At 38.1% G+C, this 22,689-nt stretch overlaps 1 protein-coding gene across 2 annotated transcripts in view; it reads right to left on the reverse strand.

The window, feature by feature from the left end:
* The window catches only part of CYTH3 (cytohesin 3), a 48,885-nt gene that overhangs the window by 23,115 nt on the left and 3,081 nt on the right, over positions 1-22,689 (reverse strand). The window contains exons 2-3 of one of the 2 annotated variants that reach the window (XM_039731678.1): positions 711-793; positions 85-149 (exon numbers count right to left, since the gene is read on the reverse strand). In XM_039731678.1, the coding sequence (XP_039587612.1) occupies positions 85-149; positions 711-793 (148 nt within the window). Of the gene's footprint in view, positions 1-84; positions 150-710; positions 828-22,689 lie in introns of those variants that run through there. The other variant, XM_039731679.1, reaches the window with a different exon arrangement.

The following is a 22,689-nucleotide window of genomic DNA, read 5'->3' on the forward strand; positions in this document are numbered from 1 at the left end:
TGGGAAAGGTATTTTTGCTTGCTGTTCCTGGAAGACCTGTTACAAGGTCTTACTGAATCATGTCCTTATGTTGGCATTACTTACCTTTCTTCTACACTAGTCAGATTATCAATTTCAGTCATAACCTCAGCAATTTCAAATTTTAACCTCTGTAAAAGAAGGAAGGACAATATATTAACCTATATCAGAACATCTTTTGCAATCATCTATTATATAATAATATGATCAATTAGGTTTTATTTTCTAATATTTGTTATTTACCTAAAGAAAAGTGAACAACTTAGGGATTCCTTAGGTATTCAAAGATTTTATCACAACTGAATGACTTAAACAGGTGAACCTGCACTTTCAATGTGTGCTTGTCCCAGAGCACCAAGACCAAGCTGCCATTATCAATTAATAAGATTTCTTTATCCACATTTCTCACTCACTCCTATCTTGCATGCAAATCTGCTGTTTAAGGAGTTTTTGATTACACAAATAAAATGTGGACATCTGCACACATTGCATTATATAAATTCAGAAACTAATCTTTTTTAAAAGCACACATCTGATGCATAAATCCTGTTCACTATTAGAAGTATTTTGTTTAAGTCATTTATATGCTTTTAAAACCATTACTTGAAATTCGTATTTAGGTCTGCAGCTTAGATCTGTTAACTTAATCTACTGAAGGAGGCTTCTAAGGATCTTTACAGTAAATCAATTACCTCAATATCATCAATCAGTTCTTTTTTCCTGCGACGAATATTTAAAAGCTCTTCTCTTTCTTCCATGGAGAGGTCATCAGGCACTGGAATGGAGCAAAATGTACAATTTTTTAGCATCTGCATTTTAGCATTTCATATCTCATCATCACACATAAAACTTAATAAACTCATTAGGAAAACTAAGCCTATATTAAAGATCACGACATTTCTTTTACAACATTTTCAGGAAAAAAAACCAAAACAAATCAAAACAACATAAATGAAATATAAATCTAATATATTTGTAATCTGCTTTATAAAAATCCTAAGTAAGGTAATTGAATAAATGACTATGGACTGAATCTATCTTTCAAAAGAAAAACAGACAATTAAAGGAATCTTGTTATCATATGATGTGGCAAGACATGGTTCTACAGCTTAATTGCCAAATACAAGTTAGATATAATTCTATTACATCAGTAACATACCAAAATTCTTCACGTAAATTAATTATGATTCAGAAGATATGACTATTTCCAGGGAAAAAAAGCCAAAGAATAGCCAATGCTATACACAAGAAGTGTACCCTGGTGCTGAATTCAGACATGCCCCAATGCCAGCAGTGCCCTTCATTTGGCTGCTTTGGAGAGACAGATGCAGGCAGGTACAACCCAACACACAGCCCAACACCAAATACCTCCCAGCAGTAGGACACACAAATACAGCAGCACAATCAGTTATCTAACCCAAAATGAGCTTTGCATAACATCTTTTAGGTGAGTCTGTAGTATTCAAGCCAATTTTAGGTCTCTCCTTGGCCATGCTAAATGAAATGTATGACCCTGCTGATAAAAATCAGTTGCTACTGAGGATGCAAATTGTGTCTGTCACTCATCCTACCCTCACCCTGTGTCTCTGTCTCAAAAACAGCAAAGACCAAAAATCATTAGCATAAAAACATTGCTTTTCTTGAACAATCAGATATTCCCCAGCAAGAAACTTCTTTGGACAGAGATTACTTCTGCTCATTTGTACAGCACTAGACACCAGCTACAAATATTCACCTCCTGTGCAATGATCCTGTAATAACAGTCCTAATGTTACCCACTTTCTTGGAAATAGCTCCTTAATTATAGAACAGCTTTTCCTTCCAGCTCAGTAAAATGGAACAACAAAAGTAATTAATAAGGTATGTAAGAGCAACACACAGCAAATGCAGCCATTTGGGATGGTCAAGGCCACTGTTTTATGTCCTATACACACGTAACAGACTGTAGCAAGAGGATTACAAAGAAAAGTTCAGCCTGAGAGAAGAGTTTTAAACCCACATTTGGAACAGAGCTTCTGTTTGAATCCTAGTAATGAAATATATTGATTATTTCAACATCCACCGGTAAAGCTCCTTTCCTTTTAGGATCTGAATCATAACAAACTCCAAATGGCGACAGACCTTGTTAGACAAGAAGTAATTATGGCAAATGATTTCATTTAACTACTCCAGATACAAACATGATTAAATTACTTTCAGTTTAGGAAATGACAGTCTTCTGTTGAACAAATACCAGACTTCAATATGTTTACCTGCTTATTCTCCTCATCAGAAAGCCACCCACTCCTAAAAACCTCTTGCATCTGAATAGTGGTAGGGTTCTTTTTGCATCAAACCTTATAAATACATGTGCCTACATCACATATTTGTCTTAAATGTTTACCCCAGGATCCTAAACCACACAGAATTAATGACTATACACACTACGTACATAAATACACCACAAATATTCCAACTAGTTAACTGACAAAAAAAATTAGTATTGCTACCCAATGTTGATTATAAAAAAGGCAAACCATATATAATCACTCTCTTAGTTAGGAAGCACACTCTGACATTCTCAAAGCATTTCTGCAGTATTGTAGATGAAATTACACTGCAGCTTTACAGTAGCAGTATTAGTAAGAGATGCTAAATTTCCAATTCTTTGCGACAGCAAGACATTTTGGTAACTCTCACTTAGCTGGCAACTGGAAATACTAATCAAACTTCAAACAGAAAATAATTTTGAAGTGATAAATATTTAGAATTCATAGATGGTGTTGCTTTTTCTTCAAGCTGAGTTACAAAACCTCTGGATTAGCCACTACCACAAGCCCTTCCCAAATCTGCACAGCAGTGAGTGGTACTGCAGCTTCTTCTCCCTTACTCTACCATGCAGTGAAGGCTCCTTGGGATAGGTTTGGAATATCTGGAACAACTGAAATTGCTTTTTTGGAATCAACATGAATTGTAACAGTTTTCTATGCTCAAGCAACCCACAAAAACAGAGAAATCAAACACCTCAGTGTTTTCCTACAGCACCCAAATACTGTCTGCTGTATTTTCCTTTCCTCTGATCACAGCCACAGTAGAGACAAGCCTCACAGTATAATTAATGATGCTGTTAGACAGAAAGGAAAAAAGCTAAACGGAGTCAGACTACGTTCTGCATTAGGGAATAACATCAAGTATTTATCTGCCACATACAAGACAAGCAGTCTGCTGGAGAAGAAGATTCTGCACTTGGAGAGCACTTATATAAAACCGGGCATTAATGCAACATCTTTAAATAATGGTATTTAAATATCAGAGCCAAAATATTATGGTATCTTTTGACAAGAGTATAAGAGTCAGGATGTAACTGAGTGGGAGTTACAGTACTGCTCAACTTCTAGAAACTCTGGGTAGAGACAATATTTTTCTTCCCCTCACACTACCAGCACAGAGAAGGGATGCTTGACTCGCCAGGATCACTCCCAATCACACTGTCCTGTAGTCACATGAAGTGGCCTCTGTGTGATACTGAAGATGTTTGCCTCATGATCATCCTTCTCCTGGTTGTCTATCACTGCCTCCCTTCTCCAGTGCTGCTTTTTATGCTGTAGAAAATGTATCAGTGGGAAACAATGCACCAAAAAAAAGTGTGATACTGAAGATGTTTGCCTCATGATCATCCTTCTCCTGGTTGTCTATCGCTGCCTCCCTTCTCCAGTGCTGTAGAAAATGTATCAGTGGGAAACAGTGCACCAAAAAAACCATTTCTGAAGAGATTTCATGTGGCATTACAGCCTGGAAGGTGTCTGCTCCAGGAGGCACTGGGACTTCATGGCTACTGCACCTGCTGGTTCAACTCTGTGTCTTAAAGGCTAACAGTATTTCTGTATTTCAATTAAAGCTTTTGAAATATTAACATAGGAGTGTAACACACAGTGGTGGATTAAAACGTCTTCACAGTCCCAAGTAAACACTGCAGGTACATGGTAAGGGATTATCTGCTCTGGCAAGACCCCTCCCAAGGCCACCCTTCTGCCTCCAGCAAACACTTATTTTTCAACCCTGTGTTCACATAATCCTCCACACAAAATAACTCATGGAGCAGGTATTATACATTTGTTCTGTAAAACAAACTTTCTAGCTGTCCTCTCTGAGTCACTTCTGGTTTGTTTTTTTTTCTTTCACCAATCTAAACACAAAGTAGACAGGATGGGAGGAGTTAGCTTGAACATTTAAATACTAAAAAAGAACAAAAGCATTTCAGTACAGTGAACAAGCTACAGCTGCAGCATTCTTTCATGCTATCTTCTAATCTTTAAATAAAGACAATGTTCTAATGTAAGTCATTTCTGTGAAATCTTTTAGCTTACAGGGAAAACATTTCCTTTCTCTAGAACTTCAGACCATCAGGTACTACTAAATAGAAAGTCAATATACTACTGATATTTTATTAATGAAGAATACAATTTTTGAAAATACAAATTATATTCTTGGCCAAACAGAAAGAAACACATAACACCATATATGTTGCAATACTACTCCTACTACAAACAGAAAAAAACCCAGAAAAATATTTAATATAGTCCAACTTGGCCCATAGAACTCAACTCCTGTAACTGAACTATACGTACTTAAATGAACATCCTGTAATGCAACACTTAATGGAAGACACTTTAAATATAGTTCTGTTTACTACACCATGTTAGGGAAAACAAACAAACTGCACCTCACCACAGAAATCAATGTATTGTGCATCAATTGTGATGTCACTTGGTTAAGTATTTCTCCACTAAGGACAGCCCAAGTATAATATCCAAAGAAGAGCATTATCCCACAACTCTTAACATGAAGCATTTTTGAGCTATCAAGTACCAAAAAACCCAAAACTTTTAGAGATTGAGAAAGAACTGCAACAGATCAGCTTGCAAAGAAAGTTCCCACTTTCCAGGTTAGTGAAAACCAGGAGCAAATCCCATAATAGGAAAAAGAAATCCAATACTTTCCAAGCCCATAGTCATGATACCGTCTTCTCTCTCAGTAGTAAAATTTAAATCTTTTCCAGCTCTCTAGCAATAAGAAGCAAAACTCCTGTGTTTAAATTCACTCATTAGCCTTTTAATTGACAACCACCAAAGTCTAAAGCAATCTCACTTGACTCCTTCAATTGACTTCAGTCTCTCAAGAGGACACAGATATGCACAACCAGCAGAAAGCAAACATCTAACAATACCCAACACAGACAAAACACTAATCCTGTAACCCCACTTACAAAGCAATACAACACCCTGACTCTCATTGCTTAGCTAACTTCTTGGTTTCATAAAGATAAACATTTTCCTTCTTCTGTGTCAGTCACAAATTAGTGTTCTTCAATATTTGCATTCCAAGCAAAAAACAATTAGATGGAATTTCATTTTGCTGCAGTTGAAACATCTTGCAAGTGTAAAGATATTTACACAATGCAAGGCTTTAAACTAAACAAACCTTTCCTTACCCATACACAAAATGAGCAGACATGTTTCTTCTGGCCTTTAAAATAATATACATTCATCTCTGAGAACAAATCTGATTGTCTCAGAACATTTGCCTCAACGGATATTCTCAGGCTATTCTCTCTTCCTTTCCCCCTACATATTCCCTTTTTTAAAACTCGATTACTGGAACATTTTCCAGCTTTCAGACAAGATGTATAAACAATGCTCCAACCACTTCTGGCTATTAAAAATTCCATAGAAGTTTTTGTAGGAGGACATCCTTCTGAATAGATTCACTTCACAGTGCAGAAACAAACTGGATCTACATTAAATTCCATCAGTAAAACCAGCTGGATTTGGCTGCTCCCTTAACTACCTTACTATGTGAATCTGCTGTTTAGTCACTGCTGAGCATGTTCCAGCATAGGAGCAATGACACTTCCATTAAGGGGGGAAATAATCCTGTACACAATATCCTTTCACACACAAAAAAATCACCAGTTGGTGGTATGAGGAATCTAGGACAGAATCCATGGCTGGCAGAGTTATTTTGAGTTTTCAATCACAAGGGAGTCTGTGGCCAGAAATCACATTAGTGGCCAAACCCAGAAGAGAACCTCCAACGCACATCCATCATTCTCATTGTTTAGCTGCTGGAAATCACACCATTACAAGATGTTCCTGAAGACATTTTTTCCTTTAGGATAAAGGCATACTTAGAATGGAAAGTTACAGCAAAGATATTATCATTTTGTGCTTCTAATAATAGGAGGGGGGAACCCTAAAAACATTAATATTATTACCACAAAAATACATTTTCAGGAATCTAGAGGAAATAGTTTCCCTCTGACCTGCTACACCTTTGGGATCTTTTCCTTTTACTTCTGCTGCAAAGGAGGTTTATTGTATCAGTGATATATATTTGTGCAGTGTTTTTGTTTTTTTTAAACAGACAAAAGCATAAAAATTGGAAATATGAAATACACTTTTTGTTCTATATAGAAAAGGTCCAGCAGGGTGACGGTACCATCAAGCGTGAAATCGTCTCTTGTAAAAAACAAACAGTATTTCTTACAGTCCATAAGAATTACTTCAAATAAGGCAAGACTGTTTTTGTTCTGGCCAGAAATAGCCCTACATAATTTGTTAATGTGTTAGTCTCGCTAGTCAAGCAGAAAGTAGGCAGCTGCAAAATTGTGCAAAATCTGGGTCCAGATAACACTGATATGGATGGAAGGAAAATTTTACCTGCCTCCCAAAAACCATCTCACTTAGATATCTCAACTGCCATGCCCTGCCATGGTACCTGCAGATGTTTCTGTCCATGGAGCACAAAAGGCAGAGGAGTGAGCAGCAAGAGCAGATGTGCTTTACAAACTGAACACGAGCTCCAGCAGCTGTGCAGGGGACGGGGACTGGAAAGGCTTCGCAGAGCTCTCGCATGAGCTGCTAATCCTGCCCGGGAGCGAGGAGCTGCCCTTCTTAACGGCACCAAAGCACAAAGAGGTGCTTCCAGCAACTCCCCATCTTCACCTTCCTACAGGGATATACCCACACACAGACACACTCCACAGAAACTGCAGAGGCACCTCCCTTGCTTTTTAGCTCCTAATTAGGCCTGTGACACAGATACTGGCCATTAGAAAGCATGTTGTGTTTAAGTTAATGAGATTTTTTTTTTTCTGTCCGTGCTCTGTATTTTCAGGAGCAGGCAGTACTGAAGGTCATGATTGTATTATACTGACCTCCTTTAATAGTGTGTCTTATTTCAATGGTTTTATGTATTTCCATTAGGAAACCAAGTGTTTTGCAGCAACTAAATGAAAGAACCACTTTCAATCACATAAAGGAGCATCACTTGGGGAGAAAAAAGAAAAAACACAGAGGGACAAGGGCTGAGCAAGATTTCACAGGTAATGAGCTGGCTGCTCTATGCTCCTGCACTGCTTTGCCATTCGATGCCTGGACCCTGTTTTTTCTGAGTTGTTTCTTTCCCCAGTTTAGCAGGACAAATGGTTTCATCAAGGGACCACAGAATTGCCCAAGACAACAAAACAGGCAGAAACTCCTGGCAGCACAAAGGTACAGGGGACAGCAACCCCCTTGAGGTCCGCCAGCCCTAAATCCAGCCTAGCTCAGCCCCAAAACCCCACCCTTACAGGCTGTATTCTCTAAATACTAAAAGTAGTTCAACCTGATATTAATAATAGATAAGCATGGATTTCCTTTCAGAAGCATTTTTCTTTTGAAGTCACTCTACTCTTGCTTCAAGATCAGATGCTTCTAGGCCAACTTTTCTTTCTGAAATATGTAAATACAAATTACTGAATATGAAAAGAAAGCTGAGTTTAACTTAACATTTTAAGTCTCTTACCCAAATACATTAATACTTGCATTAATAATATAAAGTGTTAAAATATGCATATCCATGCATATTTAAGAAGCGCAGAAAAATTTTATGCCAGCTAATGTGGAAATTAAAAAAGGAGATGTTGGCCACACTGTAGTGGTGTGTGTTTCAGAGAGGGCTATGAACAGATTAGCACAGATACAGGAAATACTATCCAACATAACAAGTGCCTTCACCAGCATCAGTTACCAATTACTATTCAGGAATTCTGGTGAATCACCATTCTGATTTCAGTGTTACAGCTACACACTGTCACATTATCACATCTTAACATCACAGTCCCCTTCCAACATGGAAAACAGTACCACTGAAGTAATGTGAGACAAATGTAATCCTGTGCTGTGCCAAGCACTGTAAGTAAAAATGCACAGTCCAGTATTGTCCTGCTGGCTTAGGGACAGTGAACCATCTATACTGCCTTGAAATTCTCTTAGTCTGCTTTCAGCTTTTTAACAAAATGATTGCATCTGATTTGTTTTCTCCACAGCAAATAATGAGGAAGGGTGATCAGAATCACCTTTGTGTAGTAATACTACAATTATAAAATACAGATTTCACTCCTTCAAAATGAAGTGGCCTCAACCTTTTTATTTACACTGCATCAAACCAACAAAATACTGTCAAACAGAAACAATTTTTTTCCCCCTCCTCATTATGTATGCTGCAAGGCAGAATCTCACAGATAAATAATTTCAGGAAAGCTCAGTAATAATTTTCTCTCTGTGGAGCATTTGTATGTGCAAAACTGGAGAAACAAATGGGGAACTTAGGTCGTGCTATAGCTGAAATCAAACACCTTTTCTCTGATGTCTGCATTTGAAAGCCTTTGCTTATAGTACATTATATTTATAGTATGCATTAACACAAATTTAGTCTTTACAGAGTGGAAGTCTGCAAATTCTGAGTTTCTTTAGTACACTTTCATGGCAAGATCCAGGTCACAAAAAATTTTAGCACCCCCTGAGGAAGAGAATGATCCAGCAATAACACATGGGGAGATCATGGATAACAGCTGATAGCACATTATGTATCCACTGGCAATGCAGAACAACAGCCACTTTTCAAGTGGGAGTCTTGGGAAGGAAATCAGGGCTCCCCCTCAACACTATAGAGGAGGTGAAAGGAACAGATCACCATGCCAACTATGCACAGCATAGCTAAGTGTCACATTAGAGATACCATGTCTTTAGCTGAAACCCTTCATTCACTAGAGCAAAGAAAGGGCAGCAAAAGAGCAGTGGATCTTGCTTGCCTGCAGCAAAAAGAGAATTCTGAAATTAAAATGTGTAGATGCAATAGCTTTCCACAACTAAGACCTTTTAAGCTACACAACAGAAGCGGGATGTGCCTTTTCACTTGGGGACTTTATGGTTTTGCCCATCACAACTGTAGTGTATTACTAGACAGAATTACACAAAGAACTGGATGGAAAGGGACTGGATGGTCCTATAACTAACTTCTATGACAGCACAGCTCACTTCTGATTGAGCCAAGCATACACACAACACTGGCAGGAATTTAAAAATACTTTTATTTTTAAGCAAGTCTTTGGATGACCAGCACAGGAGAGTGTCCTGCTCAGACTACGGATGGAAAATGGGTGGAACAAGTGGGAGCCCATACAGATTGGGAAGTTGGACAGCCTGAAGTACTGCAGCTACTGCTCAGGATTTGGTTCTGTGGTCACTTCAGCATGTTTGGGATGACACCCAGCAGCTCTGCAGAGAGTGAGGCAAAGCTTAAACTACTGACAGGAAAACAGCAAATACTCCTCTGTCAACTTCTTTTCCTTGTCAGTCAGGAGAGGACTCTTTCCCCCAGCCATCCCAAGGAGTATGTGTGGATGAAAAGGAAAGTGAACAACTGGACTAACCAGACATGTCCTGCTGCCAACCAATCTAGACTTCTTTCAGCTCCAGGACACAAGCAACTCAGAACAATAATGGGGTAACTCCCCCTGAAAGCAGAGGTCATTTCATCACATTCTGCATCAGGAAGAGGCAAACAAAACCACTGATTCCTTCGGCCTTTGAAATGGTATGAGAAAGAAAAAAGAATAAGACTGTAGCAACGTGTTTCAGCTTTACCCTTACAGAAGGACTGTGTTTCCCCAGTCACCCTGAGTTACTGGGAAGAGGAAGTGGTTGGCTGGCAGGTACGTACATTTTTTCCTAGGACAGATCTTGGAAAATAGACTTGAAAAGCAAACACACCAGAGTAGTGGCAGACATTCCTGTCAGATCCATTTCGAGGAGCAGCACGGAAAATTGACAGGAATGTCGCTGAGCAGCTGCAGGGGGGTCCTGGAGCCCAGACCCTGTGGTCAGCCGCCAGCAATACCCCAAATCCTGCTCAATGTTCAGGCACAGCTCATCAGACCTACCGTGTTCCCAGCAAAACAGCTGGGCTCAGACAGGCTCTCTGTCACAAATTTCCAGTAACATCTACTCTTGGCAGTAAGGGATCTGCTCACAGCACTGCACTCATTAGTGAGGAGCATTAGCCGTTACTTAGGATTGCCGGCTGTTTCTAAAGCACACAATCCAATTTTCAGAAAAAGCAAGGCAAAGTTGATTTTTCCCCTTCCCCCATTCCTGCCTGACACAGTTCTGGAGTTAGATTTCAGAACAGTATTTATTGCAGAAGCTTTCTATTTACTCATTTTCCAAGATCAGTTGCACACTGAAGGAGGTGGAGCAACTGCTGGATTTGAAAGCAATCTTCCTTCCCTGAGGAATGTCCCCAAAGGCAGCACACAGGACTGCCCATCTATCAAGTAACTGCTTGAGCAGCACTCATATTCACCCAAAACAAGACAGATTCCAGGATGCACAACTCTGTGCACAATGTGATGTCAGATGTTGTGTAAGCCTTTGAAATTCCTGCAGTCTCCTCCAAAAAAAGTACCCGTGGTACCTGCTATGGAAACCACTGAGCTGCAGTACTTGGAGAGAAATGCACTACAGCTAATACAGTACCTTGCTGCTTGGCTATCTTAGGCTTGAAATGCCCCAGTTTCTTACTAATACATCAACAGGCCCATTGGTCACATTGCCTGAAGTCTGAGAGGGCACAGAGAGTCAGGAATTTGTTGGTGAAGGAATAGCAAAGCTTCATTTAAGATTGTGAAACATTTTCAGATTCCTCAGAAAAGAGTACACACAGCTTTTGTGAATTGTTGGTTGCCATCACACCATGAAACAATTAGCTTGACAGGTCACTAATTCAGATATAAAAGAGCTTTTTATCTGGCCCACTGATAACAAGTCTGTTGGATGGATCTACTTACGGTAAGGTCAAACCCCTGGTCTCTCATTCTTTGCTTGGCAAAAGCCCATCAGCACTCACACCAAATCTGCCTCACCATGCTTCCAAAATAGAGCACATTCAACATCTGTGAAATTCTTCTAAGTACAGACATAAGTTATATGTTACAAAAAGAAAGGTTTTTTCATACTCCAGGCAGACCTCCTGGCATTCTGATCAAAAACTCATTTGAATAAATACATACTTCCTATTTAAACTTTCCCCAACTGTTTCAGCTAAATCTGCTGAAATATTACATTGCCCTTTCTAAGCTGTTTTCTCTGCCCCTTACTGGCAAAATCACTGCATTCCTTCCAGAGATCAGTGAAAAATAATCTGAACACATAATCTTTTGTACTTTATTTTCAAGTAACTTAGTCATTTTTCTCAGGCTAAGTACCTAACAAGAAAAACAATCATATCCATACAACTCCAAAGATCTAAGCAATTTAGTTTTATTACTCTCAGTGTCTCTGAGACTCAGCATTTTCCCTGAACATGTAAGCAACTAACTGGGATTCAACCTTCAATCTCGTTTGTAAGTCCACCAGCTCTCACTGCTCCTATTAATAAACATTTTTTCTAAGATTTCCATTTCATCCTGTCATGCTCAAATACTAAAGATTTTTGTTGACTAGGAAACAATTAAGTAGGACTACTGTTTTGGTTCTGCGACCACTCAACATGGCACAAAAGGTAAAAATAAAAGATATCACTTCCTAAATGGGTAAAACCTAGAGCAAATCCTGATTTTTCACCTGCACATAGCAGTTCCATTGACAGGGTGGTCAGATGTAGCCTCTGCTAAACACCTTTCCAAAGAGGTAAAGCCTTCAGAGCAGTGCTCTACCTGGCTCAAACTTTCATTATACAAAGACAGACTTTGTGTAAGACTGAAAAAAATCTGACTCACATTAACATAGTTGCAATTAACCTAAATTTGCCTTTGGGCAGCCAGAAATACCAAGCTATAAGTTCTGTTAAGCAGTCTGTAGCAACAGTGTCTGCAGCTCCACCAACACAGCTCACATTCTGAACAGTGGGAAAACTTACTCAGTTCAGAAATTCTTCTGTGTATGGACATGGACAATGCAGCAGCAAGTACAAACCACCTGGATCACACCATCCACAGGTAAACTCTTTATTGTTTTAATGATTTCTTGAACACTGAAAGAAGTGGTTGGTAATAAAAGAAGTGGCACTATTAAGCCTAGAATTTGTCCCCAATAATTCTGACATACATCTGCACAGGCAGCAGTCTACAGTCCACTTGAAAATCATACAAGAACTACTTGTAAAAGATTCTTCAATCATAGCACCTATTATATGTTTTTAAATGTCTTAATAAAGTGGACCTTGAAACTTTGTTGAGGCATTTGCAGCTCAACCAGAACACCCAAGTGCCATACTCAACTGACCCTGCAGATGTTTAACCAGGATTTCCAAATGTCCAAAAGCTGCTTCTGAGAAATTACACTGTGGTCCTTTAAAGAAAAAAGGTCAACAAAAATAAATTATAACAGTTTTTAATCAGGCTATTAAATTCCATTAGATTTGACTGCAAGTATTTTGTCATGAAGCCCACAACTGATAAGACAATTTTCTTTTTTCAAATTCTTCCGCGTTCTTTGTCCCTCAAAGTAATGTCTTAACATACAGTGAAGAACCTCAAAGCATAATTAATTACAAACTAACTATGAAAGACCAGCCATCCTGTGTTATCCCAGCTAAAAACTTAGGAAAATAAAACCTCACCATAAATTTTCCATTTTAAATGCCAAATTGGTCACTAATGACATCTAGAAATACTTTATACTGATTTAATGATGACGTACATGCTTTCACTAAACCCTGCAGCATGCAACTTTGCACAGCACACATAATATGCTCGTACTGAATACATGACATATTTTCCATTAGAAATAGCAGCAATGGAAAATGACAACTTATACAGACCCACAGAATATAATCACAACATTGTTCACTAATGCCTGCCACCACTGTTAACTCTAACCCAGAAAGTCTTGAGAGGAAGCTAGATATAGTACCAGAAGCTGATGAACTTCCAGCTGTAAGGGGGTAGGAGAGAAAGGAAGCAGACTGATTAGCTGAATAGATTTATTGTATGCACATATTCTATGCTAAAACCCTGTATCTACTTCAACATACATTTTTTTGAGTCATTTGACTGTTCACAATTCAAATACAGGAAAATGCTATCAGACTAACATGTGTTTGTTCAGCAGGAAACCCTTTCTTCAAAATGTAAAATGAGGTAGTGAAAAGCCAAATCTTGGCTAGAATTGTTGTACTATTATTCCTCCAATGTGAGAAGGACCTTTTGATGTGCTCCCATCACACTGGAAAATCAGATCTCCTAAGTCCATATGAGCTCCAGAGAAAAACACAATACAGTAATAGTTGCAGTGCAGTCTCTCTCCCTCTCCAAGATCCAATACATTATCATACTACTTTCTTCAGCTTAGCTGGCAGATTTTATTCTCAAGCCACAAATATTTTCTTAATTTTCCTTATAGCGTGTCATGAATACAGCCAAAACATCCTAAAGCAAATCTGTAAGCCAAGTTTCTCATTCTACTTGCTGTATTTTAATGGTCTTTGACACTGGCAGAGTCTACATAAACCCAATTCTGCAAAATGCACTGGAAGTTGACCTGCACTTCAAGAAAACAATTAACTGACGGATTCCTTTAGGCTCTTCACAATTCACATAAAGATCACAGTCTTTAAAAATTGGGAGAAAAGAACTCTGACTACCATTCTTACTAAACAAGAAGAAAATGTAGTAATGGTTACTCAATCCCTGCAAATGAAAAAAAAAAGGATAAAGCAAATTATTTGCATGGCATTCATTTAAAATATTGTATGCGAAAGAGGGACATCAAAGATGTTTTTGCATTGCAATTGGTTTGTGTTAGAAGTGTTCTGCCTTCTAAGCACAGAGTTTGTCCACATTTCACTTCCACTCTGAAGCCAGAGATCAGCTCCTACTTGCTCAGGAAGGAAAATAAGTTGTTGTTGCTGTTCTGTTCTAGCACTGAGGGGCAAAGTGCCAAGCTAACCCACAGCCAACAGACCCACCATAAATCCTCATCTTTTTTTATTTTCCCCTCAAAAAAACAATAGTATCAACAACCAATTAAGGCACATGGAAAGAAATTCAGAATCCAGGTTATGTTTGAGACAGTAATTATGTTGTAAAATTCATGTTACTGTCAGTATTGATGGATATAACTTACAGTATTTGAAGTATCTTTCAGTCAATTAGGACTTATAATTTGTATACTATTGCTATTAAACTTCTTAAATTAGACTAGTGTAATTACAAACTGATTGAGTAATGACAACCAAAATTAAAGGCCTGCAGTAACAGTAAAAGAACTCTGAAATTCAGGCAGCTATTTGATGGACTCTCTCGGCAAGTTAAGTTCAGAACGAAGATTTGGAAAGGAGTAGAGACCTAAAAGACAGAGTTGGAAGCACCAAATATATAAAAAGTAAACCAAATTCAATAGAAAAATATTAGGCTTCTCCCCTTCTTACATCCTTAGGATCCATAAAACAAAAACTAACACAGCATAAGTGAAATTAATAAAACCAAACCTGTTGATCTACTCCATGCTGTAGCATGACATACTGCCAATACCAATACTGTAAAGAGAGTAAAGAGACTAAAACCTTGTACTGTGAATGAAAAAACAGCATCTTCTTCCACTGAGTAATTTGAAAGAATAGGCACTTTCCCATTCCAACCAGTTCACTTCATTTCTGTTTAAAAAATTAACCAAAAACTCTCAAATGACTTAAAGTCTACAGCAAAATCTGAAGGCGGTTAAGTATTTCAGGATGGGATTTATGGCAGAGCTCTGAAATGGATACTCCTAGTTCCTGTTGCTTTTACTGGAATACTTTCATGGAGAGTCACTTTTTTCCCACCCTACCCTTTTCCTTTACTGAATTTCCACACAATAACTTAGATCTGACCATCACCGGACATCTGAACAACAATAAAAAAAAAGTTACAGCTGGGTCCTGTATTAGTCCCAGCTGCACAGGATCTTTGGCTGCTTTCAGAAAACAAGACAGCCAATAGGAAAACAGTAGGAGAATTTCTTTTAGCAGCTTACCTTCAAATAAACAGGGTTTTCATATGCTACTACAACAAACTATTTTACTACTCAATGCAAAAGATGTTATTCTTCCTATTTTTTCACCTCATTTCTAAAAAAAAAATTAAATTAAAAGAAATTAAAACTTCCTTCTTCAAAAACTTTTACTACAAAATGCCAGAAAATAATCATCTCCATATGCTCTTTCAAGTCTAACATACCACAGCGGATTGATCTGCCAAGTCCACCCACCCACAGGCTCTATAAACTTGAGAGTATTATTTGTATTTAATTTGGATTACCAATCTCACCCAACCTTTCCCCTTCCTAACACATGCTACTTTTCTAAGCTTACTTACTCAGGTAGAAGATAAAAAAGGAAAATAAGGTTTCAGCCGAATAAGAACAATACCATAATGCATACTCTCTTTATTTTGAGTATCAGTGAATTCACAGCGGAAAGACTTAAACCAGTCTTTTTTTTATGTTTGCTCTTATAAAATATCACCTAATCTTTTAAAACATTCATGTGATACTATGTCATTTATTGGTACAGGATCAAGACTAAACACTGCAGTCTTTCCAGCTTACATTGCACAAAATGAGAGTGAAGAAAGTTACATGTATTCTTATGAAAAAAAAATCACTGGGAGTGGGGAAGCTTCCGCTCAGATATTTAAAAAAAGAAAGTTACTATATTTAATGCACAAAAATCCACTTCCTATAGCCAAAAAATAATCAAATCCATATGCTCCATTCATGTATTCTTGCTAAAACATGTACAGCAAACTGAAATGTCAGCTGCCTAGAAAGGCCGATCACACATAATACACAGAATACAGGCTTAACACTCAGCCTGAGATTCCCACAATTCTGAGATTACAGAATTAATCAGCAACATCTACACAGAGAATAAACTACTCCCATATACCTGGAACTTTTTAATCTCTCCCTTCTGTGACTGCAAATGCTTTCCTAGACACAAGAGCCAATTCCCTAAACTTTGACTAGCCTTGGCTACCAGGATCAACTTCCACTTACGAAATGGTTAATCTGCAAACTGCAAATCAGGGATGATAGCAGCACAACTGATAAGAGATGGTGGGAACACGAGCACAGATATTCTCCCTGTCCCCAAATGAATGTTGGATGCTGCTTTAAAATGCTGCTACTACATGATACGATAATTTTAATGACTAAAAAGGTATAGTAGGTCAAAAGAGAATAGCAGAAGAGGAAGTAAAATAAAAAGCCTATAAAGTTACACAGTTGCTTTTGAGTCTATTAACATATACTTCCATAATAAGGACTACTCATTTATGCATTTACATGACAGATACCAAATGCAAAGTGAGTTTTCCACAATTAGTATATACCAGGTTTGAAAAATATTACAGCAAGGATTATTTCAGCCTGGTAAAGGCTCTTGAAGGCAAACAAAGTGCTTGTTTTGGGTGGGTACCAAGCAGAACCCTTTCAGTTAAAAGAAAAGAAAAAACATTTTAAAAATTGATCCAAAAAAATGAAAAATGTAAAGAGAACCACAAAGCAGCAGAGAGGTGTCCATTCACCTACCCCATGCAGTGAAGTCCAGAGATCTACTCACAGATGTGCTACAATGGCTCATCAGCAGGCAGGGTTTGCACACAGCAGCTCCTGCCTGTCAGGGACAGAGGAGCACTGCACATGTACAAGAGAGGGGCCAGGCCCTTCTGGTCTCTCAAGAAGGACTGAGAATGGTCCTGTGCAGGACCCAGCCCTGTTCTGTATATATGAGGAGTTTCGTGGTCAGAGAATGTATCTAACTTCTTCCCCAGGAATGGAGTTTCTCCTTAACAGAGCCATCATCTCTTCTTACAGCCACTGTGGTTTAACCTCAGCTTCCTGGGAAAACAACTTTCCTCCACATCCCCTGGCTGGGCAGCTACAATAGTGGAACAAAAACATGCAGCAGCTTTATAAATTCAAAAATTTCATTTGCAAGTGGCCGAAATTGTACTCAGAATACGTGGCCTGGTGGGAAAATTCCTCCTCGGTGCAACAGAATGACTGGGCAGGAAGTTCATTAGGACAAACTTACTTGAGTAAGAAAGACAAAAAAGAAAAAAAATTACTTGGAATCCAACTGCTGAATATAAGAAACACTGCCTCAAGCAACCATAATTCCTTATTTTTTAGTAACTAATGCAACTACAAATACCCCTTTTGAGAATTCCCCCTCGCTTGTAAGTAAGGCAGTGGGATTTGTTTATGTCAGAATTTGACTCTACAGACAACACTGATTGTGAGCTAAACAAGGACCTTATTAAGGAACATGATATCTACAGTACATGAAAGCAAAAATGTAACAGCAAATGACTCTTGAATACTTGGAATTCAACAAGAAAACAGCATCAATGGTATTTTGCAATATGAATCAAATATTAAAACAAATAATAGAAGTTACACTAATGAGGCTGTTGTATAAAAACCTTAGAGGTGACTCATGAAGAGATTACATCTCACAGTTCTTCTTAAGAGAAAACAGTGTGAGGCAGTTCCCTTACTTGCATATGCTAATTTTTTCAGCCTTTTTTTGTGCATGCATGTGTGTGAGAACAAGAGTGAGCACAAGAGACATTGGCCACATTTGTTTTCCTACCCACCAGCTCCTTCTGCCAAAGTACACCTTGCACAGCACTCAATTTCCATCTAATTTGACTAAGCAGAAGATGTTCCTACAAGCTGTGTGAGAACTAGCAGCTGGATAGAAGAGCCACCAAAAGTAATTCCCACAGTAACTGCTAGCTTCTTCCATACCCTGAGATCAGCAGACTCACAGTTCATAATTTTCACACAGCTTTTTTGTTAAGACACTCAACATATTTAATCTAAAAAATCAAAACTGTTTTCTCCTTTTTTTATTAAGAACTTGCATAAAAAAAACTAACCAACTCCTTGAGCATGATAGCAAAAGCTAGATCTGAATTCAGATTCAATTTTCACAAATGGACCGATCTTAGATTCTTGTTGAAGAATTTTCTTATGGAATTCAGAAGAACTGTTGGTAAAATGAATAAAAACTATCCTCATTGGGACAATTTCCATTATGCTGCTAAATAACAATCAGTTTCAGTTCTTCTATACACCTGGCATACTTTAACTTTTTATAATAAACAGCTAAAAATGAGGCTAATCACTAAAAACACACTAAGAATGCCAAGCTGTTGAAAAATTAAATCAAAACACCTTCAAATCCTAGATGAGATTATGATTTAGATTTCCCAAGGTTCTAGCATGCAACATTTCCTGTTAACTCCATGTGATCCTACTGAATTTGTAAAACACATTTTTTCCCTAGGAAATACTACATAACATTAGTGTTTGCCTTTCAACAATCAGCTGGAAAACCTACCCACTTATATCGTACCTATTTAAAAGCACATATCAGAAATTCAATGAAATTCTGGAAGCAGCTATGTATCATTTATTTTCCTTAAATAAAACTTTGTATTAGCAAATAATCTGCTTAAAGAACCTCAGAAAGTAATTAAATAAATGTGACACAGATGTTCACAAGAAAAAAAAAGGGAAGAAAGACAGAAAGAACAAGAATGTTTTTACTTCATAGCAACCAAATAGGTCAAGCCATTTCCTTCTTCAGGCAAATCTCAGAGGACCACAGAACACATGGTCTTCTACCAGATTTTGTATGTCTATCCCACGAAGAGGAAACAGTGCTGTCCAAAAAAATTTGCAATACTAAGTTTTCCCATGAAGTTGTTGAAATTAAAAGAAGGAAGTCATATGCAATTAAAAACCATTTGCTAGATGTCAAAATTATACAAATGGCATAAATAAATAGACCCTTACTACCTCATTTATACACCTTTCCTGTACAATATATTGCTCTAAAAGAACACACAGTGAAGAAGTCAGAAATGCCAACAGCACATCTGTTCACACAACTTCTCTTTTGCTTCTATAAAACAAAGTAAAACACCACGTGTTCTTCACTTCCCTGGGATCCCTGCCTCACAGTTCTATACACTGACAGGTTTTCCTAACAATCCAGCTGCTAAGGATTTATTTTTATCCTCTGTGAATGAAACACATAGTCATTAGGTCCAAGCTTCTCACTAAAATTAGTGCAATTCTTTAGTACATGCTTAAGTACTTGTGAGCTGCAGGGAGACAAACTGAACAAGAAATCATTAACTATCACATTACTTTAAAAAGAAGGAAAAAAATCCATACAGATTCACTCAAATGCCACAAAATGCTAACCTGTGTACTGGCTGATCCCATGCAGAAGTCTACAGAAAATGTGATCCCATAACCAGATTAAATCTATTTGTGCATTCAAAAGGGAAAATTAACATTGCATAGGAGAACATATCTTATTCTGTAAGCATGTCAATACTCTTCCACTGTTCTTTCACTGCTATTTTTATTACAACTTCTCTACAGACTATTTTTTAAGAAGCAATAAATTACAACATCTCACTATTTACTTGTCAATAACCACTCGGGATGCCAGCATGTGTCCAAAGACATCAAATAGAGGAAGTGGGTGGAAACAACATTAAGAGCTGTTTCAGACTCATTAAGCTTAAGATGACAATTACGCAATCTTAAGATGTCAAACAAGCCAACATTTTAGCTGGGACAGATGGTACTGGATCCAGAGCACACAGAGTAAATGCTGTGAGTCATCAGTTTAAATACGATAGTTCCACTCTTATTTGCAAATTTGGTTATCCAGAAACAAGATGTAGAGAGGAAGAGAGTGTTAAAGCAAGCACAGGGTCCTGCAAATCTTCACCGTAAAAGTTGGAAGTAGAAAGGTCATCTTCCAAATGAAACAGCAAGCAAGACAGGAGGAGGAGAGAACTTCTTCAAAGTTAAAACAAAAAAAACAACCAAACCAAGATTTCAAAAAGAAAAATATAGTAAACAGTACTAGAGGCAGCTGGCAGTACAAAGAGGAGGAAAAGAATGTACTGAGTACAAGGGGTCAGGACAAGTGTGGAAAGGACCTAGGATAAACCTCGAGGAGATACTCTGAATTCAGAGAGTGACTCCAAACAGCTCGTTCAATGACTTCCAACAAGGAAAAGAGATGAGTGGTAGTTCAAATGTTGGCCTTGGAGTCAAAGATGGGCTGTGTAAAGAATCAGACTAAACCATTTTTGCATTGGGAGGGAAAAGAATGGGGCAAAAGATTGCAGCAGGTTGGAGCTACAGTTTAAGTGAAATATTCTAAAGCTTTTCAAAGCTTTATTGGACTAGGAAAAGAAAGACTTATGGGACAAAAAGATGGCAAGCAGAATCATAGAATGGTCTGGGTTGAAAGGGACCTCAAAGCTCTTTTTATTCTACTCCCCTGCCATGGGCAGGGACACCTTCCACTATCCCAGGCTGCTCCAAGCCCCATCCAACCTGGCCTTGGACACTGCCAGGAATGAGACAGCCTCAGCTTCCCTAGGAGATCTGTGCCACTGTCTCCCCACACTCACAAGGAAGAATCTCTTGTTAAAATCTAGTCTAAATCCACTTTCTTTCAGTTTAAAGCCATTACACCTTGTCCTATCACTACACACCCGTGTACAAGGAAGAAAATGGAGGAAAGGCTTTTTTTTCATTTTCCCTTGAAAAAGCATTCAAAATCCTAAAAAAAAAAAAAGAACAGGAAGCAATAAATATGATGGGATTGAAAAAAATTGATGTGAACTGCAGAATATATATCTTGAAAATCACTGTGCTGTCTCACCTCCTGCATCCCTTCAGTTGGTGAAAGCTCTTGGAACTCCAGTGATATTAAAAGATTGCAATATCCATTTGGTAACAGTGGCCCACAGGGAGCCCACTTTCATGTGGCTGTTACTGTGACTCCCAGCTGTTGTTCTGCAAAATACACTCAGTTCCTGCCTGTAAATCCTACAGCCTTCTTTCCCAGCTGCAACAGCACAGACAGATGCTGTTACAGGCACACTGCTCCCCTAAATCCACAGTGTGCTTACATTGCTGAGCATGTCACCAAATACCATTATATAACAATACATCAAGTCTGGCAACCAACCACCCCTGGAAACTCTATCAGCAAAAATTTCACATTTCCTTCCAAGTCACAGCTAAAAATATCAAACATTAGGCTAAGAAAAACTTAACAAGTTACTGCAATTAACAAACACATTTTCTGATACCACCAAAAATAACTATTATGTATAACATAAATGATAAGACTTTGTTACGACATTTTTCACTGCAGTGGTACAGATTAAATGATTTTGGGCTAAAAATTAAGATCCTACTGAGCTGACAGGTAACCTGAAGAAATATGAGATTAGTTTAGCATGAAGAAATATCTATTTAGCAAACAAGAGACTCAGCATGCAGCTCTGCTGGCTGGCAGAACAGAAAAACTAAACTACATAAATAGACTATCTCTGTATCTGCTCTTTTTCATTCCCAAGAACCAAGCTGAGTGGTCAATCCAACACTCAGGTGCATTTTTATATTCTTGGGATTTCCCTAAAGTGCTATCTAACACTACAAGCCCTCCTCCAAAGGACTTTTGGGATAAATTTTATTTAAAACTACTGGTACAAGTTATCCTCTTTGATGAGTAGGGAGTGAAACATACTTAAAGTTCTTCTGCACTAAAACACATTTGTTTATAATAAAAGAAACTCATAAAATAAGAAAACATGCAGAATTTGTCTTAAATACAAAGCAAATGTCTATAATCATGAGGAGGCCATATGGCTTCTGGTATCTTTAAGGTTTACCTTTGAAAGGTATTACAACATGGAAGGAAGAGATGAAGCTGCTCATATGAATATATATTTTTATTCTATTTTAAAACATTTTTCCTAAGAAAAACCTGGGTCATTTGTTACATTTAACAGCTTTTGCCTATAAGTAGGTAACTGTTTTGCCTTGCAGAAGAACAGAAGTCATCCAATAAGTCTGGTTTGGCAGCAAATCCACTCTCCTGAGTCCTCTGTGCGACGATCTGGTCTCTTGGTGCCTCTCCTAATGAAGGACTGTCTACATTCTGTGCTCATCACAGACCCAACGTGCTACCTGGCACCATGGCTGGCGAGCACAGCCAGCAGCTAACTGAGCTTGGCAACCCAACTGCTCTATCCCAGAAGAGCTTCGACACTCAGAAATAAAGCACAGAGTTTGGGGAACAGTAGGGAAACCTCAATGCCACAATTAGTGCTATAATTTGGTCTATTTGTCAAGTAGAAGCAGGACTTCAACCTTCTGGCATGTCTGTTTAGAGCCCTTTGTAGAAACAGTGTAAAACAAACATACAGAAGCTGGTAAGTATCCAATTGAGAGGATTCTATCCATTCTAGAGGAATGACACAAAATTGAACTGGGG

The sequence above is a fragment of the Passer montanus genome, unplaced genomic scaffold, assembly GCF_014805655.1.
Source record: "Passer montanus isolate IOZ18808 unplaced genomic scaffold, ASM1480565v1 scaffold8, whole genome shotgun sequence".
NCBI lineage: Eukaryota > Metazoa > Chordata > Aves > Passeriformes > Passeridae > Passer > Passer montanus.